The 22,135-nt window shown below is 42.0% G+C and overlaps 1 protein-coding gene across 1 annotated transcript; it reads left to right on the top strand.

Annotated features, from left to right (window-relative positions):
- The first annotated feature begins 273 nt into the window (after positions 1-273).
- Positions 274-20,209, top strand: slc26a10 (solute carrier family 26 member 10). The gene is made up of 18 exons (XM_041856746.2): positions 274-855; positions 1,714-1,824; positions 2,951-3,108; positions 3,385-3,549; positions 4,015-4,167; positions 4,288-4,370; positions 4,526-4,673; positions 5,003-5,116; positions 5,286-5,363; positions 5,547-5,642; positions 5,930-6,036; positions 10,442-10,511; positions 13,078-13,257; positions 16,420-16,474; positions 18,545-18,633; positions 18,719-18,773; positions 19,127-19,233; positions 19,389-20,209. The coding sequence occupies exons 1-18, from the start codon at positions 588-590 to the stop codon at positions 19,425-19,427; spliced, it is 2,076 nt and encodes a 691-aa protein (XP_041712680.1). The 5' UTR covers positions 274-587; the 3' UTR covers positions 19,428-20,209.
- The last annotated feature ends 1,926 nt before the right edge of the window (positions 20,210-22,135 follow it).

Here is a 22,135-nt window from a genome sequence, read left to right as displayed (position 1 = left end):
AGCAACAATACCACTTTGATCTCAGTGGAGTTTTACACAGAGCTGTACATTGTATGACTTTTAAGAGGACGCTAGGCTCTTTGAATAGTTAAGTATACTCTGTGTGTGTGTGTGTGTGTGTGTGTGTGTCTGGTGAAGTCAAGTGGTGGGGGTGGTTTGAGTAATAGCAGGAAGAGAGGAATAGAGTATGGGTGTTCACTGGTCACATTTTTTTAATTTCTAAAGTATAAATTTGGTAGCAGTAGGACCCTGCAGATTGTTATGGACCAGACATCCATCAACACAAACGTTGGACACAAGCACACCTTTATGGGGTCTCTGCCAGGGACAAGGATGTAGGCTAAGAAAGAAACCCCAAAGAAAGTTCAACACAATATCAAAAACTTTCAGCATTGAGCCATGTCATTGGCTGACAAACACCTGACAGGAAAACTATACGGTTTCTGATGTCAAACCAGAGACGGATTCCTACTATATATGACAAGAAGTAGAGACAGCATATTTTCTGCCTCATCTTCTAAGATTACAATTGGAACTTTCTTTCCAAGTTTCAACAAGACAACGTAAACACTCACCTGGAGGACAAGATGAGCGCTTCAGTGGCTGTATACCGGAATATTTACACCGAGGACCGGTTCAGACAGTCGTACGGTACCGAGGCCAAGACCCATGGAGGTGGTCAACGGTTTCGGGAGAAGATCGCGGAACGGTGCAGGTGTTCGCGTGCAGCATGCCTTCACCTGTTGAGGGAACGAGTGCCCATTTTGAACTGGCTGCCGAAGTACAGACTGAAAAAATGGATATTAGGAGATACAATAGCGGGACTAACAGTTGGTATACTTCACATTCCACAAGGTGAGTCAATTTTAAAGTTAATATTGTGAGCAAAGGTTTACTGTAGTAAATGGATGTCGTTTGATGTCGATTTACCATCTTTACAAACTACACCACTTTACAAACTATTTTGTTACAACTAACCTGTTCCCCAATTCTGTGATGACGTTTTATTTCTCACGTGTCACTGTTTTGGCAGCAATTACCAACCAATCATGTGTTTGATTGATTTTAAGAAGATTTTGTCAAGTTGCTCATTATAAACGAAATAAACACCTACAAAGGGACTTTTTGTCCACTCCAGATAATTGGTCAGTGCTATCCGGGATCCTCGGGACGTCCCTACCCTAAACCCTAACCTTAACCCCTACTCTTACCCTAACCATAACCATTACCCATACCTAAACCTAACCCTTACCTTAACCATTTTAAACGTCAACTTCAATGGAGTATGGATCTCCCAAGGATCCAGAATAACACAGAGCCCAGATTATTTATGAGTTTGAATGTATATTTTACAATATGCCATTCACACACACACAATGTACAAAATAATGTTGTTACAAAATGTAAAACGTATTCAAAATGTATTCTCATCTGTGCGTGATAGGAAAAATGGAACCTCAAAAATGTAATCTCAATGGATGTTATATAGTCGCTATTGAGATAACGGAGTCAAGAAAATACCAGCATTGTTAGTAGTAATACAGTAATAACAGGTGTTATTTCATAGAATTTATTGGCAACATTATTTGCCAATAATTTGCCACAATATCAAAGACTTTTATCTAAAAATGTCACCAATTACTCATGTAGCCACAGGTGTATGTGATGGCAACCGATTGTAGCATAATATCTTGTTTCTCTTCCTGAAAACAGGTATGGCCTTTGCCTTACTGACGTCAGTGGCGCCCATCTATGGCCTCTACACCTCCTTCTTCCCTGTGGTCCTCTACATGCTCTTTGGCACAGGACGGCATGTATCCACTGGTATACACACTCTGATATTATTAATCTAGGACTGGAGCCTGAAAAATGTATATGGATAGGACACGCAATGTACCTGCGATAAATCCTCTGCCATGTGTGTCTGTGTGACAGCTACTGGGTTTCGAACCAGGGTCGCCTCTGCCCCATAAGACTGTGTTAGCCCCCTGAGCTAAAGTCAAAGTTAATCATCATAGTTTTTTTGTTTATTCACACAAAAAAATAGAAGTGAAAGACGAAGTGCAGATAAAAACAAGGTAAAAAGGTGTGCAGGTGAGGTTGGAAACCCAAGAGGGCCTAGTGAAAGCCTATATACCCCTTGAACAGTCTTCACATTTTGCTGCCTTAAAATGGAATCTAAACATTATTAAATTGGTGTCAGCTTCATGTTATGGGTATGCTTGCCACCGTCAGGGACTGGGGAGTTTGTCAGGAGAAAAATAAATATGAAAGGAGCAAAGCCCAGGTAAAAGGTTAGAGGAAAACCAGCCTCTTTTGAAAACCTAACCATGGCATAGAGCTTTACTTTTCAGCGGGACAATTACACACATTTTAATGCCAAAGACACACTAGAATGGCTTTCCAAGAGGTGTTGAGTGTTCCTGAGTGGTCCGGTCTTAGTCCTGATTTAAATTTGCTTGAAAATCAGAGACAAGGTTTGAATATTGCTGTCCATCAGTGATTCACAACCAAATTTACTGAGATTGAGAAATGTTGAAAAAAAAACAGGAGATAAATGTTGCCCTAAGAGTTGTGCAAAGTTAGTAGAATCTTGTTCAAAATGATTACCTGCTGTAATGGCTGCCAAAGGTGCTTCCACCAAGTATTAACTCTGGGGAGTGAAGAATTACGCAATCAAGACAGCGTCGTTTTTTGTTTTTCCATTTCAATGTGGACTAGATTGTGTAGATCGGTAGGGAAAAAAATCTAATTTATTCCCTTTTGAAATGTAAAATTTCACTAGCGACTGTATATGAACAGAGCCTAGTTCACCAAACCACTTCCGTTACATCTGTGCTCACACTGATGCTGAGTCGCTTCGTAGCTGTGTTGTTTAGCCGCCTTATGGCTGTTTTGGTAGAGGTGCTGAGTGGCTGAATCACAGACTAGCTGTGTCTGTGTTTCCCAGGTACCTTTGCAGTGGTGAGCCTGATGACAGGCTCAGTGGTGGAACAGCTGGTGCCCACCCCTCTACAGCTCAACTCCTCCAGTCCAGAGGCAGCCGACTTTGAGGCCCAGAGGATTGGGGTGGCCTCCGCTGTAGCTCTGCTCTCAGGGATCATGATGGTGAGTGATACATAGGGTTCTCTCTGGTTAAATCTCAAAAGTATTTCCCTCGATTCCCTGCGTCCTCTCTCCTCATCTCCATCTCAAAACTTCAGAGGGAAGTGAGGAGAGCATTGGAGGACAAGATCAGAAGAGCTGCTCTCCTCACTTCCCTATGATGTTTTAAGCAGGAAGCAAGGAAAAGGACAAGTTTAAGATGGCGTGGCCCTATAGATGGATGGTATTTCTATGGCGTTTAGATGTTGTAGTCCTGACTAAATGTTGTTTGTTTCCCAGCTCTGTATGTTTGGGCTACAGCTGGGTTTCCTCTCTACATACCTGTCAGAACCCATCGTCAAGGCATTCACCAGCGCTGCAGCCTTCCATGTCACCATCTCACAACTGCAAAGCATGCTGGGACTGCGGCTCCCCCGCCACACCGGCCCCTTCTCACTTTTCAAGGTCAGCAGTCAGAGAAGTGACAATGATCAGGATAATACTGTATTCAGTTTAAAGTGGTTTAGAACTCCAGTATGTTGTGGAATTATAAAGTTTGGATAAAACGGGTCACTATCATAACCCAGGTTCTCTGAAGGAGAGAACAAGTCTCAACTGAAAGAGAACTGAGGGAGCTCTCAAAACCTCACTAGGTTAAATTGAACCTTTTAAGAGACACTTGACAATCATAAACACAGGGCTGTGGGAAGAGACTATTGAAATAGTTGCTCCTCTCTTCACTATAACGCATTCCCCACTGAACCTGCCCCACACCAACATGGCCGATGTAATACATTACACCCTGTGTATAAAAAAAAAAAAAAAATGTATGCACTCACTAACTGTAAGTCGCTCTGGATAAGAGCGTCTGCTAAAATGACTAAAATGACAAAAAAAATGTAACACATTCCCCCTGTCTGTGTCCTCCAGACCCTGGCGTCTGTCATAGAGAACCTTCCCCACACCAACATGGCTGAGCTACTGACCTCCCTGGTCTGTCTGGCCATCCTGGTACCGGTCAAAGAGTTCAACATGAGGTTCCGACAGCGGCTACGCACACCCATCCCTGTAGAGATCCTCACGGTCAGTCACAAGGAGGACATATAATGCTTGGAATGCTCAATGTAGCTCTATGTAGCTGTAATGTTTATGACGTGCTTATATATGTGTTATAACTCAATTTGATGTCTCTCTTTCTCTCAGGTGATAATAGCTACAGGAGTGGCCTATGCCTCCTCTCTGGACTCGAACTATGACGTTCAGATAGTGGGCCACATTCCTGCAGGGTAAGGTATCCACTAACTGAGCATCTCCATCTAGTGATATCATCATCATCATCGTCATCATTTAGCTTATATTAAAAGAAAAATGAAACATTCTAAACATTAGAGAGTGTGTGTAAAGTTTTACCATGTTTTGACGGTGGACTTCATATTTCCAGCTTCCCTAGTCCACGGATGCCTGCCTTGCACACGTTGCCTGAGGTCGCTGGCGACACGGTTGCCATTACGTTCGTGGGTTATGCTGTGTCTGTCTCACTGGCAATGATCTACGCAGACAAGCATGGCTACTCCATCCAACCCAACCAGGTAGGCTACAGTGGTCCTCTACTAATATGATTCAGTAATGCTGGAAACTCAACACTCACTCAAATCTTGCCTCCTTGTACAAAGCACTACATGTTTCATTTTTCTCAGCAAATCTATGTGACTTCTGTGTATGTCATTTGTGAGCTGTGAAAAGAAGTCCATCTTTAAGGACAAGCGTTGTCATCATCATCATCATCATCGTCATCGTCATCACCATCATCATCATCATCATCATCATCATCACCGTCATCATCATCATCATCATCACCGTCATCATCATCACCGTCATCGTCATCATTATCGTCATCATGTTTTTCTTGTTTCTCCAGGAGCTCTTGGCCCATGGTATCTCCAACACAGTGTCATCTCTCTTCACCTGCTTCCCCAGCTCAGCCACTCTGGCCACCACCAACATCCTGGAGAGTTCTGGGGGATTCACACAGGTACACACTACTTTATATCTAGCCTACTTTCCAGGCTTTGTCTTTACTTCAATCTATATGCATGACTTTCTAGATGCCCTATTTGTCTGCCTCACCATTTGCTTCTGGCATGATGATACATTCATTCATATTATGTAATTTCATGTTCTCTGTCTCTCTGTCCGTTCAGCTCTCTGGCTTGTTCACCAGTCTGGTGGTCCTGATAGTTCTGCTGCTGATTGGACCTCTGTTCTACTTCCTGCCCAAGGTGAGTCAGTGTGTGTCTACTAAACGCTGGTACTGTAAAGGCGGCAGCATACACTACTTACTGCGACAACAGACTTTAGCTAGTTTGTGCAAACAAAATGACATCAATGAAACGAAGTGCACTCGTCGTCCGAGTGATTTACTCGCAATGTCCTGATCCACCCTGCTTTACGTCTCTCCCTAGGCAGTGCTGGCCTGTATCAATGTCACCAGCCTCAGACAGATGTTTCTACAGTTCCAGGACCTGCCAGACCTCTGGAGAGTCAGCAAGATTGACTTCGTAAGTCTGTCCGTGTTACCCTTGATTTGTATCAATATACCACTTTTGGGTTATTTCTTCTGTCTCATTCAGTGAAAGTGGTGTAGTGATCAACCCCTGTGAACCCATGTGGACTGTATATTTGTGACCTTATATGGACTGTATATTTGTGACCTTATATGGCCTGTATTTTTTGTGACCTTATATGGACTGTATATTTGTGACCTTATATGGCCTGTATTTTTTGTGCCCTTATATGGACTGTATATTTGTGAACCTGTATGGACTGTACTGTATGTATGTTGCAGGTAGTGTGGCTGGTGACTTGGCTGTCTGTTGTGGTCCTGAATGTCGATATGGGTCTGGCCATTGGAGTGGTCTTCTCAATGATGACAGTCATCTGTCGCACACAGAGGTATGCTATGCCTTCACCCCTCTCAACACAGACAACACAGACACAGTGTATCAATGGTTACATAGAGCTACAGCCGTTGGAACTGTACAGATTACTATTGCTAAATGCTCCCTTGTAAGCAATGTATAGCATGCATAACTACCTGTGTACATCTACAGTATATGCATCTATTTTTTATTAAATCTGTATTAATTAGATTTGTGCATTCATCAGCAACAATAATCATCAGCAAAACTATAATTATGCCTTCTAATAATGTGATATAATTCTCAAGAGACCGCTGTGTGCCAGAATTGAAGTCTTTAGAGTAGAGCACAGTGAATTACTGTCTCTCATAGGGACAAATTAGTATCCGTCATAGACCTGTTGGTCCTCTAGGATATGATATGAACTTGATACACTCACCAAAAGGAGAGAGAGTGTCCCATGTGGCTCAAATGGTAGAGCATGGCACTCGATTCCCACAGGGGACCTGGATGAGAGTGTCTGCTAAATAAATGTAATGTAAACATAACCAGAGTTAACTTTCAATATTTAAACATTATATTGTTGGCAGACTAACAGTATGGTAGTAGTTGCACCGGTTTGTGTCAAGAACTACAACGCAGCTGGGTTTTCCACAAGCAACAGTTTCCGATGTGTATCAAGAATGGTCCACCACCCAAAGGACATCCAGCCAACTTACATTTACATTTTAGCAGACGCTCTTATCCAGAGCGACTTACAGGAGCAATTAGGGTTAAGTGCCTTGCTCAAGGGCACATCGACAGATTTTTCAACTAGTCGGCTCGGGGATTAGAACCAGCGACCTTTCGGTTACTGGCACAACGCTCTTAACCACTAAGCTACCTGACGCCCCATCAACTGTGGGAAGCATTGGAGTCAACATGGGCCAGCATCCCTGTGGAAAGCTTTCGACACCTTGTAGAGTCCATGCCCCGACAAATTGAGGCTGTTCTGAGGGCAAAAGGGTGGGGTGCAACTAGGGCTGTTGTGGTGACCGTATTACCACCACACCAGCGGTCACGAGTCATGAAGGCAGTAGCCTACCAAACTTGCTAACTGCCTGGTACTCAGCACTCTATTTTCCCTCTAATCACTCTGACATCAATGCAAATATATTTGAAAATCTAATCAATCACTTCATTAGAGCCCATGAGCTCAGGTTGCGCAACATTTCAATAGGCTATGCAATTGCGCAAGAAAACAGAGCGATGGCCTCTACTGAAAAGAGGAGAATCAGCATTCTATAGGCTAGGCCTACTATATTTATTTTTCAACTTTCCTAATATTAAGCACATTGCTTATATTTACAACAGGAGTATAGCCTACCTGGCTGGCATGAAAATAAACCACGGGGAAAAGCGTCCTCCATTCGCTATTTAAGTGCATAGATTACATGTATTTTTTCCCGCTGCCCTTATTTAAATACAGGTGCATGATAATGGTCCATTCTCAATCAAATCAAATTTCACACATACATTATTTAGTATATGTAGTGACAACACCTCATGTAGCCTAGCCCATAGGCCTATACAGTACCAGTCAAAAGTTTGGACACACCCACTCATTCCAGGGTTTTTCTTTATTTTTACTATTTTCTATATTGTAGAATAATAGTGAAGAGATCAACATTATGAAATAATACATATTGGATCATGTAGTAACCAAAAAAGTGTTAAACAAATCAAATTATATTTTATATTTGAGATTCTTCAAATAGCCACCCTTTGCCTTGATGACAGCTTTGCATACTCTTGACATTCTCTCAACCAGCTTCACCTGGAATGCTTTTCCAACAGTCTTGAAGGTGTTCCCACATATTCCGAGCACTTGTTGGCTGCTTTTCCTTCACTCTGCGGTCCAACTAATCTCAAACCCCCTCAATTGGGTTGAGGTCGGGGGATTGTGGAGACCAGGTCATCTGATGCAGCACTCCATCACTCTCCTTCTTGGTAAAATAGCCCTTACACAGCCTTGCGGTGTTTTGGGTCATTCTCCTGTTGAAAAACAAATGATAGTCCCACTAACCCCAAACGAGATGGGATGGCGCATCGCTGCAGAATGCTGTGGTAGCCATGCTTGTTCAGTGTGCCTTAAATTCTAAATAAATCACAGAGAGTGTCGCCAGCAAAGCACCCCCACACCATAACACCTCCTCCTCCATGCTTTACGGTGGGAAATACACATGCAGAGATCATCTGTTCACCCACACCGCATCTCACAAAGACACACCGGTTGGAACCAAAAATCTCAAATTTGGAGTCCAGACCAAAGGACACATTTCCACCGGTCCAATGTCCATTGCTCGTGTTTCTTGGCCCAAGGAAGTCTCTTCTTCTTATTGGTGTCCTTTAGTAATGGTTTCTTTGCAGCCATTTGACCATGAAGGCCTGATTCACACAGTCTCCTCTGAACAGTTGATGTTGAGATGTGTCTGTTACTTGAACTCTGTGAAGCAGTTATTTGGGCTGCAATTTCTGAGGCTGGTAACTCTAATGAACTTATCCTCTGCAGCAGAGGTAACTCTGGGTCTTCCATTCCTGTGGCAGTCCTCATGAGAGCCAGTTTCATCATAGCGCTTTATGCTTTTTGCGACTGCACTTGAAGAAACTTTCAAAGTTCTTGAAATGTTCTGTATTGACTGACCTTCATGTCTTAAAGTAATGATGGACTGTCGTTTCTCTTTGCTTATTTGAGCTGTTCTTGCCTAAATATGGACTTGGTTTTTTAGCAAATAGGGCTATATTCTGTATACCCCCCCCTACCTTGTCACAACACAACTGATTGGCTCAAACGGTTTAAGAAATAAAGAAATTCCACAAATTAACTTTTAAGAAGGCACACCTGTATTTCAGGTGGCTACCTCATGAAGCTGGTTGAGAGAATGCCAAGAGTGTGCAAAGCTGTCATCAGGGCAAAGGGGTGCTATTTGAAGAATCTCAAATATAAAATACATTTTGATTTGTTTAACACTTTTTTGGTTACTACATGATTCCATATGTGTTATTTCATAGTTTTGATGTCTTCACTATTATTCTACAATATAAAAAATAGTAAAAATAAAGAAAAACCCTTGATTGAGTATGTGTGTCCAAACTTTTGACTGGTACTTTATGTTTTAATAAGGTTTGTATCACTGAAGTGGCCAAATAACTTCTTAAAAATAAGCACATTAATCCGCTTCACAAGGGATGTAGAGCCTAACTGGCATACATAAGTAGCACGTGAATTTAAAGTTTGGGGAAGATAATTTTCACCATAAAAATGCAACTTTATAATAAAAGCATTACATGCATAATTGCATTTGCGGTCACTTTTGATAATGGTGATTTCCGCTAATGTGTCACGTTCGTTTAATGACGGGTCAGACCAAGGCGCAGCGTGATATGCGGACATGTTTATTTCAACTGTTAAACACACGACAAAACAACAAAGGAAATGAAACGTGAAGTCCAAGGTAGCACACACAACATACCTTAACCGGAACAAGATCCCACAACTAGACTGTGCCAATATGCTGCTTAAGTATGGTTCCCAATCAGAGACAACGAGCGACAGCTGCCTCTGATTGGGAGCCACACTGGCCAACATAGATCCACACATGCTAGATATACAACATAGAATATATACAAACAAAGAATACACACACCCTGACTCAACATATAAGAGTCCCCTGAGTCAGGGCGTGACATAATGAACCATTCGCGCTTATAGCCTACTACCATGTGCGCATTGCTGCGCTTATAATGTGAAGAAATAGTCTAATAGTTTATCAACATTTTAAGCTAAACGTTCTGATTTGTTGCGTCGGCCACATTGCGTAATTATTATTTTTTTAATGCTAGTGGTTTTATTATTTTGGGATCTATCGCATCCCACAACTGTCCCAGACTATGTTTGGAATATTTATTTATTGCACAAAATAGAATAGGTCGACCTTTGTACTATGGGGGATAGGACATTGACATAGGCTAGTGCTTTTGCTGTTCGTTAGGCCTACTCATCTTGTCGGCTGATGAAAAGTAAATGTGGATAGTTCTTCCAATATCTTCAATTTGCACCTCGGAATTGGATAAGGACGCGCGCAGTTGCGTCCCCGATGTGTCTGTCTTCACTTGTAGCCTGTGAGAAAGACCCGATCACGTGATGGAGCACGCAGCACTCAGCGAGAAGGGCACAACGGCCACTGGCCGCAAAAGGCATGGATTTTGTTTGGGGTGCATTATGGCCACACAAAGGGGATGCCGCCGTGAAATTCTAGGCATTATCAAGGGCTTGTCAAATTGTGAATTTCGTGACCGCCACAGCCGTAGGTGCAACTCAATATTAGGAAAGTGTTCCTAACGTTTGGTATACTCAGTGTATGTATACACTCCCACAATAATAACATTGTTTTCCTCAGGGCTGGGTGTTCAGTGCTGGGCAGAGCGAGCAACACAGAGATCTACAGACCTTTAGAGAACCACAACAAGGTGAGAGGAATTCTCCGGAACACACTGGAGAGATACAATGCAAATACTTCCAGTGATTCTTGATGTAGATGTGAAGTAAAAAGTGCTAATGTGATGCAATCTTGAGAAACCCTCATTAGTATCATAGTTTCAGACAGTGATCAATGTATAGCCCTGCATGGGCATGAATTTTAAGCCCGAGCCCTACCCATGCCCGCGACGTTCAGGTCCTACCCTACCGAGGCCCGATTGCTTCTGCCCGTAACCCGAAATCAGAAATCACATCCTCCATTAGTAAATCCATTAGCTGCTCCTCACTGTCTGTCACTCGCGCGCAGCTCACTCTTCATGCGGCTCTGAGTCTGTGATTATCCATAGCAAAGGCTCCGCTTGGGCTGCTCTGCTCAATGAAGAGACATGAGAGAGCAGTTAGCTGTTAGCTACTTTTTGTCACTCTAAACTCCGACAAAACTCAAGGAACATTATTATTTTCTGAGACATCATCTCTCCTGTCTTATAGTGAGGGAAACAATTATTTGATCCCCTGCTGATTTTGTACGTTTGCCCACTGACAAAGACATGACCAGTCTATAATTTTAATGGTAGGTTTATTTGAACAGTGAGAGACAGAATAACAACAAAAAAATCCAGAAAAATGCATGTCAAAAATGTAATAAATTGATTTGCATTTTAATGAGGGAAATAAGTATTTGACCCCTCTGCAAAACATGATTTAGTACTTGGTGGCAAAACCCTTGCTGGCAATCACAGAGGTCAGACGTTTCTTGTAGTTGGCCACCAGGTTTGCGCACATCTCAGGAGGGATTTTGTCCCACTCCTCTTTGCAGATCTTCTCCAAGTCATTAAGTTTTCGAGGCTGACGTTTGGCAACTCGAACCTTCAGCTCCCTCCACAGATTTTCTATGGGATTATGGTCTGGAGACTGGCTAGGCCACTCCAGGACCTTAATGTGCTTCTTCTTGAGCCACTCCTTTGTTGCCTTGGCCGTGTGTTTTGGGTCATTGTCATGCTGGAATACCCATCCACGACCCATTTTCAATGCCCTGGCTGAGGGAAGGAGGTTCTCACCCAAGATTTGACGGTACATGGCCCCGTCCATCGTCCCTTTGATGCAGTGAAGTTGTCCTGTCCCCTTAGCTGAAAAACACCCCCAAAGCATAATGTTTCCACCTCCATGTTTGACAGTGGGGATGGTGTTCTTGGGGTCATAGGCAGCATTCCTCCTCCTCCAAACACGGCGAGTTGAGTTGATGCCAAAGAGCTCGATTTTGGTCTCATCTGACCACAACACTTTCACCCAGTTCTCCTCTGAATCATTCAGATGTTCATTGGCAAACTTCAGACGGGCCTGTATATGTGCTTTCTTGAGCAGGGGGACCTTGCGGGCGCTGCAGGATTTCAGTCCTTCACGGCATAGTGTGTTACCAATTGTTTTCTCCCAGCTGCCTTGAGATCATTGACAAGATCCTCCCGTGTAGTTCTGGGCTGATTCCTCACCGCTCTCATGATCATTGCAACTCCACGAGGTGAGATCTTGCATGGAGCCCCAGGCCGAGGGAGATTGACATTTCTTTTGTGTTTCTTCCATTTGCGAATAATCGCACCAACTGTTGTCACCACCTCACCAAGCTGCTTGGCGATGGTCTTGTAGCCCATTCCAGCCTTGTGTAGGTCTACAATCTTGTCCCTGACATCCTTGGAGAGCTCTTTGGTCTTGGCCATGGTGGAGAGTTTGGAATCTGATTGATTGATTGCTTCTGTGGACAGGTGTCTTTTATACAGGTAACAAGCTGAGATTAAGAGCACTCCCTTTAAGAGTGTGCTCCTAATCTCAGCTCGTTACCTGTATAAAAGACACCTGGGAGCCAGAAATCTTTTCTGATTGAGAGGGGTCAAGAAGTTATTTCCCTCATTAAAATGCAAATCAATTTATAACATTTTTGACATGCGTTTTTCTGGATTTTGTTGTTGTTATTCTGTCTCTCACTGTTCAAATAAACCTACCATTAAAATTATAGACTGATCATTTCTTTGTCAGTGGGCAAACGTACAAAATCAGCAGGGGATCAAATACTTTTTTCCCTCACTGTATATTGGTTGAAGCACTTCTGACACCATGTTATGATGTTAGTCAGATATGACTGTACTGCGCAGCAGAGCACGCGCAAATGTCTCAGCTTCAAAATGTTAGTGATCAACTTTAGTGATCCTCGAGCCCTGCCCGTACCCTAGTTATGGATGAAAAAACAGGCCTGGCTCTAACCCGATTAATAATGTCAGGGCCCGTCGAGCACGGGTCAGGTAGAAGAGCTCTAGATCAATGATGTAGATTTGTCACCTAGTCCCTTTGAAAACACACCTGATAACTTACCTTAGTTGAATGCACTTATTGTAAACCGCACTGGATTATAGCGTCTTCTAAATTATTCAAATGTTTTAAAAAAAAAGGGGGGGGGGAGAAAGGAAAGAAAGTTCTGTCTGTACTCCTTTAAAAAAAATACACCTTACAAGTGATGTTTGGGATGAGTGCTCTGTTAACCTGCTTCGCTTTGTCCCCTCTCCTTAGTGCTATGAGGTTCCGGGTGTAAAGATCCTGACATACAACGGGCCAATCTACTACGGCAACCGCAGCTTCTTCAGAGAGGACATGAGTCGTCTGCTGGGCCTCACACCAGAGAGGATCCGCAGTAGAGAGAAGGCCAGGAAGGCCCTGGAGAAGAGGGAAAGAGAGGCTGTCAACACTGTGGTGAGATTACACATTGTATCTGGGCTAGATCACATCTTGTACACTACCGGTCAAAAGATTTAGAACACCTACTCATTCAAGGGTTTTTCTTTATTTTTACTATTTTCTACATTGTAGAATAACAGTGAAGACATCAAAACAATGAAATAACACATATGGAATCATGTTGTAACCAAAAAAGTGTTAAACAAATCAAAATATATTTTATATTTGAGATTCTTCAAATAGCCACCCTTTGCCTTGATGACAGCTTTGCACACTCTTGGCATTCTCTCAACCAGCTTCACCTAGAATGCTTTTCCAACAGTCATGAAGGAGTTCCCACATATGCTGAGCACTTGTTGGCTGCTTTTCCTTCACTCTGCGGTCCAACTCATCCCAAACCATCTCAATTTGTTTGAGGTTGTGGGATTGTGGAGGCCAGGTCATCTGATGCAGCACTCCATCACTCTCCTTCTTGATAAAATAGCCTGGAGGTGTGTTGGGTCATTCTCCTGTTGAAAAACAAATGATAGTCCCACTAACCCCAAACGAGATGGGATGGCGCATCGCTGCAGAATGCTGTGGTAGCCATGCTTGTTAAGTGTGCCTTAAATTCTAAATAAATCACAGAGAGTGTCACCAGCAAAGCACCCCCACACAATAACACCTCCTCCTCATTGCTTTACGGTGGGAAATATACATGCGGAGATCATCCGTTCTCCCACACAGCGTCTCACAAAGACACGGCGGTTGGAACCAAAATCTCAAATTTGGACTCCAGACCAAAGGTCAAATTTCCACCGGTCTAATGTCCATTGCTCGTGTTTCTTGGCCCAAGCAAGTCTCTTCTTCTTATTGGTGTCCTTTAGTAGTGGTTTCTTTGCAGCAATTCGCCCATGAAGGCCTGATTCACACAGTCTCCTCTGAACAGTTGATTTTGAGAAGCGTCTGTTACTTAAACTCTGTGAAGCATTTATTTGGGCTGCAATTTCTGAGGCTGGTAACTCTAATGAACTTATCCCTGCAGCAGAGGTAACTCTGGGTCTTCCATTCCTGTCGCGGTCCTCATGAGAGCCAGTTTCATCATAGCGCTTGATGGTTTTTGCGACTGCTCTTTCAGAAACATTCAAAGTTCTTGAAATGTTCTGTATTGACTGACCTTCATGTCTTAAAGTAATGATGGACTGTCGTTTCTCTTTGCTTATTTGAGCTGTTCTTGCCATAATATGGACTTGGTCTTTTACCAAACAGGGCTATCTTCTGTATACCCCTCCTACCTTGTCACAACACAACTGATTGACTGAAACGCATTAAGAAGGAAAGTAATTCCACAAATTAACTTTTAAGAAGGCTCACCTGTTAATTGAAATGTATTCCAGGTGACTACCTCATGAAGCTGGTTGAGAAAATGCCAAGAGTGTGCAAAGCTGTCATCAAGGCAAAGGGTGGCTATTTGAAGAATCTCAAATATAAAATACAGTTGGAGTCGGAAGTTTACATACACTTAGGTTGGAGTCATTAAAACTCATTTTTCAACCACTCCACAAATGTCTTGTTAACAAACTATAGTTTTGGCAAGTCAGTTAGGACATCTACTGTTTGCATGACACAAGTCATTTTTCCAAAAATTGTTTACAGACAGATTATTTCACCTATAATTCACTGTATCACAATTCCAGTGGGACAGAAGTTTACATACACTAAGTTGACTGTGCCTTTAAACAGCTTAGCAAATTCCAGAAAATGATGTCATGGCTTTAGAAGCTTCTGATAGGCTAATTGACATAATTTGAGTCAATTGGAGGTGTACCTGTGGATGTATTTCAAGGCCTACCTTCAAACTCAGTGCCTCTTTGCTTGACATCATGGGAAATTCAAAATAAATCAGCCAAGACCTCAGGACAAAAAAATGGAAACCTCCACAAGTCTGGTTCATCCTTGGGAGCAATTTCCAAATCCTGAAGGTACCACGTTCATCTGTACAAACAATAATACGCAAGTATAAACACCATGGGACCACACAGCCGTCATTCCGCTCAGGAAGGAGACGCGTTCTGTCTCCTAGAGATGAACATACTTTGGTGCGAAAAGAGCAAATAAATCCCAGAACAACAGCAAAGGACCTTGTGAAGATGCTGGAGGAATCAGGTACAAAAGTATCTATATCCACAGTAAAACGAGTCCTATATTGACATAACCTGAAAGGCCGCTCAGCAAAGAAGAAGCCACTGCTCCAAAACTGCCATAAAAAAGCCAGAATACGGTTTGCAACTGCACATGGGGACAAAGATCGTACTTTTTGAGAAATGTCCTCTAGTCTGATGAAACAAAAATAGAACTGTTTGGCCATAATGACCATCGTTATGTTTGGAGGAAAAAGGGAGATGCTTGCAACCCGAAGAACACCATCCCAACGTGAAGCATGGGGGTGGCAGCATTACGCTGTGGGGGTGCTTTGCTGCAGGAGGGACTGGTGCACTTCACAAAATAGATGGCATCATGAGGAAGGAAAATTATGTGGATATGTTGAAGCAACATCTCAAGACATCAGTCAGGAAGTTAAAGCTTGGTCGCAAATGGGTCTTCCAAATGGACAATGACCCCAAGCATACTTCCAAAGTTGTGGCAAAATGGCTTAAGGACAACAAAGTCAAAGTATTGGAGTGGCCATCACAAAGCCCTGACCTCGATCCTATAGAAAATGTGTGGGCAGAACTGAAAAGGCGTGTGCGAGCAAGGAGGCCTGCAAACCTGACTCAGTTACACCAGCTCTGTCAGGATGAATGGGCCCAAATTCACCCAACCTATTGTGGGAAGCTTGTGGAAGGCTACCCGAAACGTTTGACCCAAGTTAAACAATTTAAAGGCAATGCTACCAAATACGAATTGATTGTATGTAAACTTCTGACCCACTGGGAATGTGATGAAAGAAATAAAAGCTGATATAAATAATTCTCTCTACTATTATTCTGACATTTCACATTCTTAAAATAAAGTGGTCATCCTAACTGACCTAAGACAGGGAATTTGTACTAGGATTATTCTACAATGTAGAAAATAGTAAAAAATAAAGAAAAACCCTTGAATGAGTAGGTGTGTCCAAACTTTTGACCGGTAGTGTACGTTAGAATATATAAACAAATATTTTCTATAACTTACTGGTAATGTCTTTTTTTTCAGGAGAGAGGTGTCGCAAACACATCATTTTCATCTGAGAATGAGATCTTTAAATCTGGTGAGTGATAATAGATTAAAGTACTGTATATAGTTTGCAGTAATGTAATCTGGGTATAGGGCTATTCAGAAAGTATTCAGACCCCTTGACTTTTTCCACATTCTGTTACGTTACAGCCATTGTTTTTTCCCCTCATCAATCTATACACAATACCCATAATGACAAAGCAAAAACAGGTTTGTAGAAAGTTTTGCAAATGTATGAAAAATAAGTAAACAGAAATATCACATTTACGTAAGTATTCAGACACTTTACTCAGTACTTTGTTGAAGCACCTTTGGCAGTGATTACAGCCTCGAGTCTTCTTGGGTATGACGCTATAAGAGTGGCACACCTGTATTTGGGGAGTTTCTCCCATTCTTTTCTGCAGATCCTCTCAAGCTCTGTCAGGTTGGATGGGGACACTGCACAACTATTTTCAGGTCTCTCCAGAGATGTTCGATCGGGTTCAAGTCCGGGCTCTGGCTGGGCCACTCAAGGACATTCAGAGACTTGTCCTGAAGCCACTCCTGTGTTGTCTTGGCTGTGTGCTTAGGGTTGTTGTTCTGTTGGAAGGTGAACCATTGCCTCAGTCTGAGGTCCTGAGTGCTCTGGAGCAGATTTTCATCAAGGATCTCTCTGTACTTAGCTCCGTTCATTTTTCCTCGATCCTGACTAGTCTTCCAGGCCCTGCCGCTGAAAGAAATCCCCACAGCATGATGCTACCACCACCATGCTTCTCCGTAGGGATGGTCCCAGGTTTCCTCCAGACATGACGTTTGGCATTCAGGCCAAAGAGTTCTATCTTGGTTTCATCAGATCAGATAATCTTGTTTCCCATGGTTTGAGAGTCCTTTAGGTGCCTTTTGGCAAACTCCAAGCGGGCTGTCATGTACCTTTTACTGAGGAGTGGCTTCCGCTTGCCACTGTACCATAAAGGCCTGATTGGTGGAGTGCTGCAGAGATGGTTGTCCTTCTTGAAGGTTCTCCCAACTCCACAGAGGAACTCTGGAGCTCTGTCAGAGCGACCATCGGGTTCATGGTCACCTCCCTGACCAAGGCCCTTCTCCCCCGATTGCTCAGTTTGGCCGGGTGGCCAGCTATAGGAAGAGTCTTGGTAGTTCCAAACTTCTTCCATTTAAGAATGATGGAGGCCACTGTGTTCTTGGGTACCTTCAATGCTGCAGACATGTTTTGATACCCTTCCCCAGATCTGTGCATCGACACAATCCTGTCTCGGAGCTCTACGGACTATTCCTTCGACCTCATGGCTTGGTTTTTGCTCTGACATGCACTGTCAACTGTGGGACCTTATATAGACAGGTGTGTGCTTTTCCAAAACATGTCCATTCAATTGAATTTACCACAGGTGGACTCCAATCAAGTTGTAGAAACATCTCAGGGATGATCAATGGAAACAGTAGGCACCTGTGCTCAATTTTGAGTCTCATAGCAAAGGGTCTGAATACTTATGTAAATAAGGTATATCTGTTTTTTATTATGGGGTAGTGTGTAAATTAATTTAATCCATTTTAAAATAAGGCTGTAACGTCACAAAATGTTGAAAAAGTCAAAGGGTCTGAATACTTTACGAATGCACTGTAAAGGCCCAGTGCAGTCAAAATGCAGTGTCTCTTGTGTTTTGTATCATATTGAACAATTGCCGATGAAACTAACACTGTAAAAGTGTGCAAAAATCTGATCAGTGTTATTTCCTGATAGTTGCTGGTTTAAAATACAATCTAGACAGGACCTTCTAAGTTCAACAAAGTTTCGGTTTTCCATGGTGACGTCACCAGGCAGTAAATTGGTTAATAGACCAATAACAAATAGAGTTCCAAATCTCTCTACCAATAACAGTTTTAAGTTTATCCCATCCCCACTCCCAGACAGTCCTAGAAAAAGTATTGCTTGAAAAATATTATTTTGCTAAAAAGCAATAAATAAATAAAATGTTGATGGAAAACTATTACAGTGAGGTATTTAAATGTTACCCAGAAATGATTTGATATTGATATAAAAATGGCTGCATTGGGCCTTTAACTCTCTACCATTAATACACTGAACTAATGCATAATGTTGTCTCTACAGAAACTGCTGAGAGTGAGGTCCAGGCAGTACTAATAGATTGCAGCAGTGTGATTTTTGTTGATGTTGCTGGAGCCAGACTCTTCATACAGGTGAGAAAAGTAAATTCTATAGGATTATGTTGTGCTGTATCTTTACTTCTAGTATCAGTGGAATTAATGATGCCTCTTTTTCCAGATGTGTATTGATTGCCAGAAAGTTGGGGTTTGCATATATTTGGCCAATTGCAATGGTAAGTTCAACAAAGTAATGTATAACGATAATTTTAATAGCAATAAGTTAAGTAATCCAAATGTATTTTTAGCAGGAGTCTTACGTGTGATGTTATGTTGAATGGAGAATGTTCAGACTCTAGATCTAGAACACTGACAGAAGTTCTAGAAAGTTAAACCTTACCCTATGAGGCCTTGACTACTGCTTGTTTTCTGTTCTACCTGATCATTTATTGAACCCAATTAGTGTCCAAGGTCTAAATCAGTCCCTGACTAGAGGGAAATAATATAAGAAAGCAGTGGAACTGGCTTTGAGGTCCAGATTTGAATTTGAGGGATCTAGAACATTGACAGAAGGTCCTCTTCCCTACAGAGAGTGTTCTGAAGATTCTAACCTCCAGTGGACTGATGAACTACATGAACCCACAACACATCTTTGTTACGGTCCATGATGCTGTGATGTACATCCAACAACAGAAGGTACAAAACACAAGCAATGACAAGAAGTAAAGACTTGATGAAGAAAGCATTTACAGTAATACCGTAATACAGTAATTATACAGTAATACAGTTTCAATAGCTATGGTAATATAGTAGCCATAACCTGTGAACATGCTTGTTTTTGTTCATGACAGGAGCAACCTCCAGAAAACACTAATACCGTTTGGGTGTGAGATGGTTGGTCGGCCATTTTACACATCAAGATGAACTGATGTGCAGTAACATGCACAATACAGACCAGGGAAAAACATCTCTTCGTCTACAAGGACTGTACATCAAGGTTTGTTCCTTGTCTAAGGCAGGTGTAGTGCTGTGTTAATGTGTATACTAGTATGTATGCCATGATTGGGCTTCAAGAAGGGTGTAGCGTATTGTAGCATTTCAGGATGAAATTAAGGAGTAATCCCAGTATTTTAAATAAGTATTTGAAGGATCAATACTGAAGAGACTTGCACAAATGATCACAACAGTAGCAGGGCACGTATGACACATAAAGCACTCCCGGTACTCCCACTACATACTGGAATCCAGGAGACCAATGAGAATTCAGCTATCTTTATTGTTATCTACTACAATAACCCTAGTAAACACAAATATATACATTATTTGATTATTATCGGTTAAAACATTGTTTATTATATCTGAATGCTGGAAAAATAGTGGCCAACCATTACTGATATTTATTTAGTAATTCTGTAATACAAAAGTGAATATTATTCCAATGAATAAAATGCACTGAATGCTTTCTTAAAAGGAAGATATGTATATTCACAAGAAATAATGCTGTATGTGTAGTAAATGTATATTTCTGTGTACTGTACATTATGTTTATAATGAAATGCACTGCAGAAAATGAGTGACATTACGTAGAGATACCTGTATTGTCTGAAACTGTAATATCTTCCTTTGTAATACTTTTATTGAGTTATTTTACAATAAACATGCTCAAAATATACAGCTTACCTGGTCACTTTTACATTGGTGGGATTTAGCAATGCTGATGAATGTGCATTGTCCCTGCTAACTAGACAAGTTAAATTCATTAAATACATATTCTAAATACAAACAACAAGATTTAGACATAATATTTTATTATAACTTTTTGTTTTAATCTAATACTGTACACACAAACAGACTAGTTTACATTTCTAATTATTTCACTGAAGACAACCCAATTTAACCCAGAGAGACTGAAGGTGGAATGTTAGGCATGCCTGTCTGATTGACAGATTGGGAAGAAGACCAAAGAGTCTTTGGTTTTGGTCAGTGGGTGAGTGTGTCAGACAGTGAAGAAATGGGGCATACTGTTAGCCCCTCTGAAATGTACAGCAATACAAAGGACAGTCAACAACAAGGAAATCAGTCAATTGAAATAAATAAATTAGGCCCTAATCTATGGATTTCACATGACTGGGAAGGGGTGCAGCCATACAGTAGGTGGGCCTTGGAGGGCATAGGCCCACCCACTTGGCAGCCAGGCCCATCCACTGGGGAGCCAGGCCCAGCCAATCAGAATGAGTTTTTCTCCACAAAAGGGCTTTATTACAGACAGAAATACTCCTCAGCTTCTTGATATGCCACACCTGTCAGGTTGATAGATTATATATCTTGGCAAAGGAGAAATGCTCACTAACAGGGATGTAAACAAATGTGTGCACAACATTTTAGAGAAACAAGCTTTTTGGAACATTTCTGGGATTGTTATTTCAGCTAATGAAACATGGGACCAACACTTTACATGTTGCGTTTATAGTTTTGTTCAATGTATATATATACAGTGGGGAAAAAAAGTATTTAGTCAGCCACCAATTGTGCAAGTTCTCCCACTTAAAAAGATGAGAGAGGCCTGTAATTTTCATCATAGGTACAAGTCAACTAGGATAGACAAAATGAGGAAAAAAATTCCAGAAAATCACATTGTAGGATTTTTTATGAATTGATTTGCACATTATGGTGGAAAATAAGTATTTGGTCAATAACAAAAGTTTCTCAATACTTTGTTATATACCCTTTGTTGGCAATGACACAGGTCAAACGTTTTCTGTAAGTCTTCACAAGGTTGTCACACACTGTTGCTGGTATTTTGGCCCATTTCTCCATGCAGATCTCCTCTAGAGCAGTGATGTTTTGGGGCTGTCGCTGGGCAACACGACTTTCAACTCCCTCCAAGATTTTCTATGGGGTTGAGATCTGGAGACTGGCTAGGCCACTCCAGGACCTTGAAATGCTTCAGATGCAGCCACTCCTTCGTTGCCCGGGCGGTGTGTTTGGGATCATTGTCATGCTGAAAGACCCAGCCACGTTTCATCTTCAATGCCCTTGCTGACGGAAGGAGGTTTTCACTCAAAATCTCACGATACATGGCCCCATTCATTCTTTCCTTTACACGGATCAGTCGTCCTGGTCCCTTTGCAGAAAAACAGCCCCAAAGCATGATGTTTCCACCCCCCATGCTTCACAGTAGGTATGGTGTTCTTTGGATGCAACTCAGCATTCTTTGTCCTCCAAACACGACGAGTTGAGTTTTTACCAAAAAAGTTCTATTTTGGTTTCATATGACATTCTCCCAATCCTCTTCTGGATCATCCAAATGCACTCTAGCAAACTTCAGACGGGCCTGGACATGTACTGGCTTAAGCAGGGGGACACGTCTTGCACTGCAGGATTTGAGTCCCTGGCGGCGTAGTGTGTTACTGATGGTAGGCTTTGTTACTTTGGTCCCAGCTCTCTGCAGGTCATTCACTAGGTCCCCCCGTGTGGTTCTGGGATTTTTGCTCACCGTTCTTGTGATCATTTTGATCCCACGGGGTGAGATCTTGCGTGGAGCCCCAGATTGAGGGAGATTATCAGTGGTCTTGTATGTCTTCCATTTCCTAATAAT

The sequence above is a fragment of the Coregonus clupeaformis genome, chromosome 30, assembly GCF_020615455.1.
Source record: "Coregonus clupeaformis isolate EN_2021a chromosome 30, ASM2061545v1, whole genome shotgun sequence".
Classification (NCBI taxonomy): Eukaryota; Metazoa; Chordata; class Actinopteri; order Salmoniformes; family Salmonidae; genus Coregonus; species Coregonus clupeaformis.
Note: the sequence above shows the minus strand (reverse complement) of the source record. Positions and strands in the feature narration are given on the sequence as shown.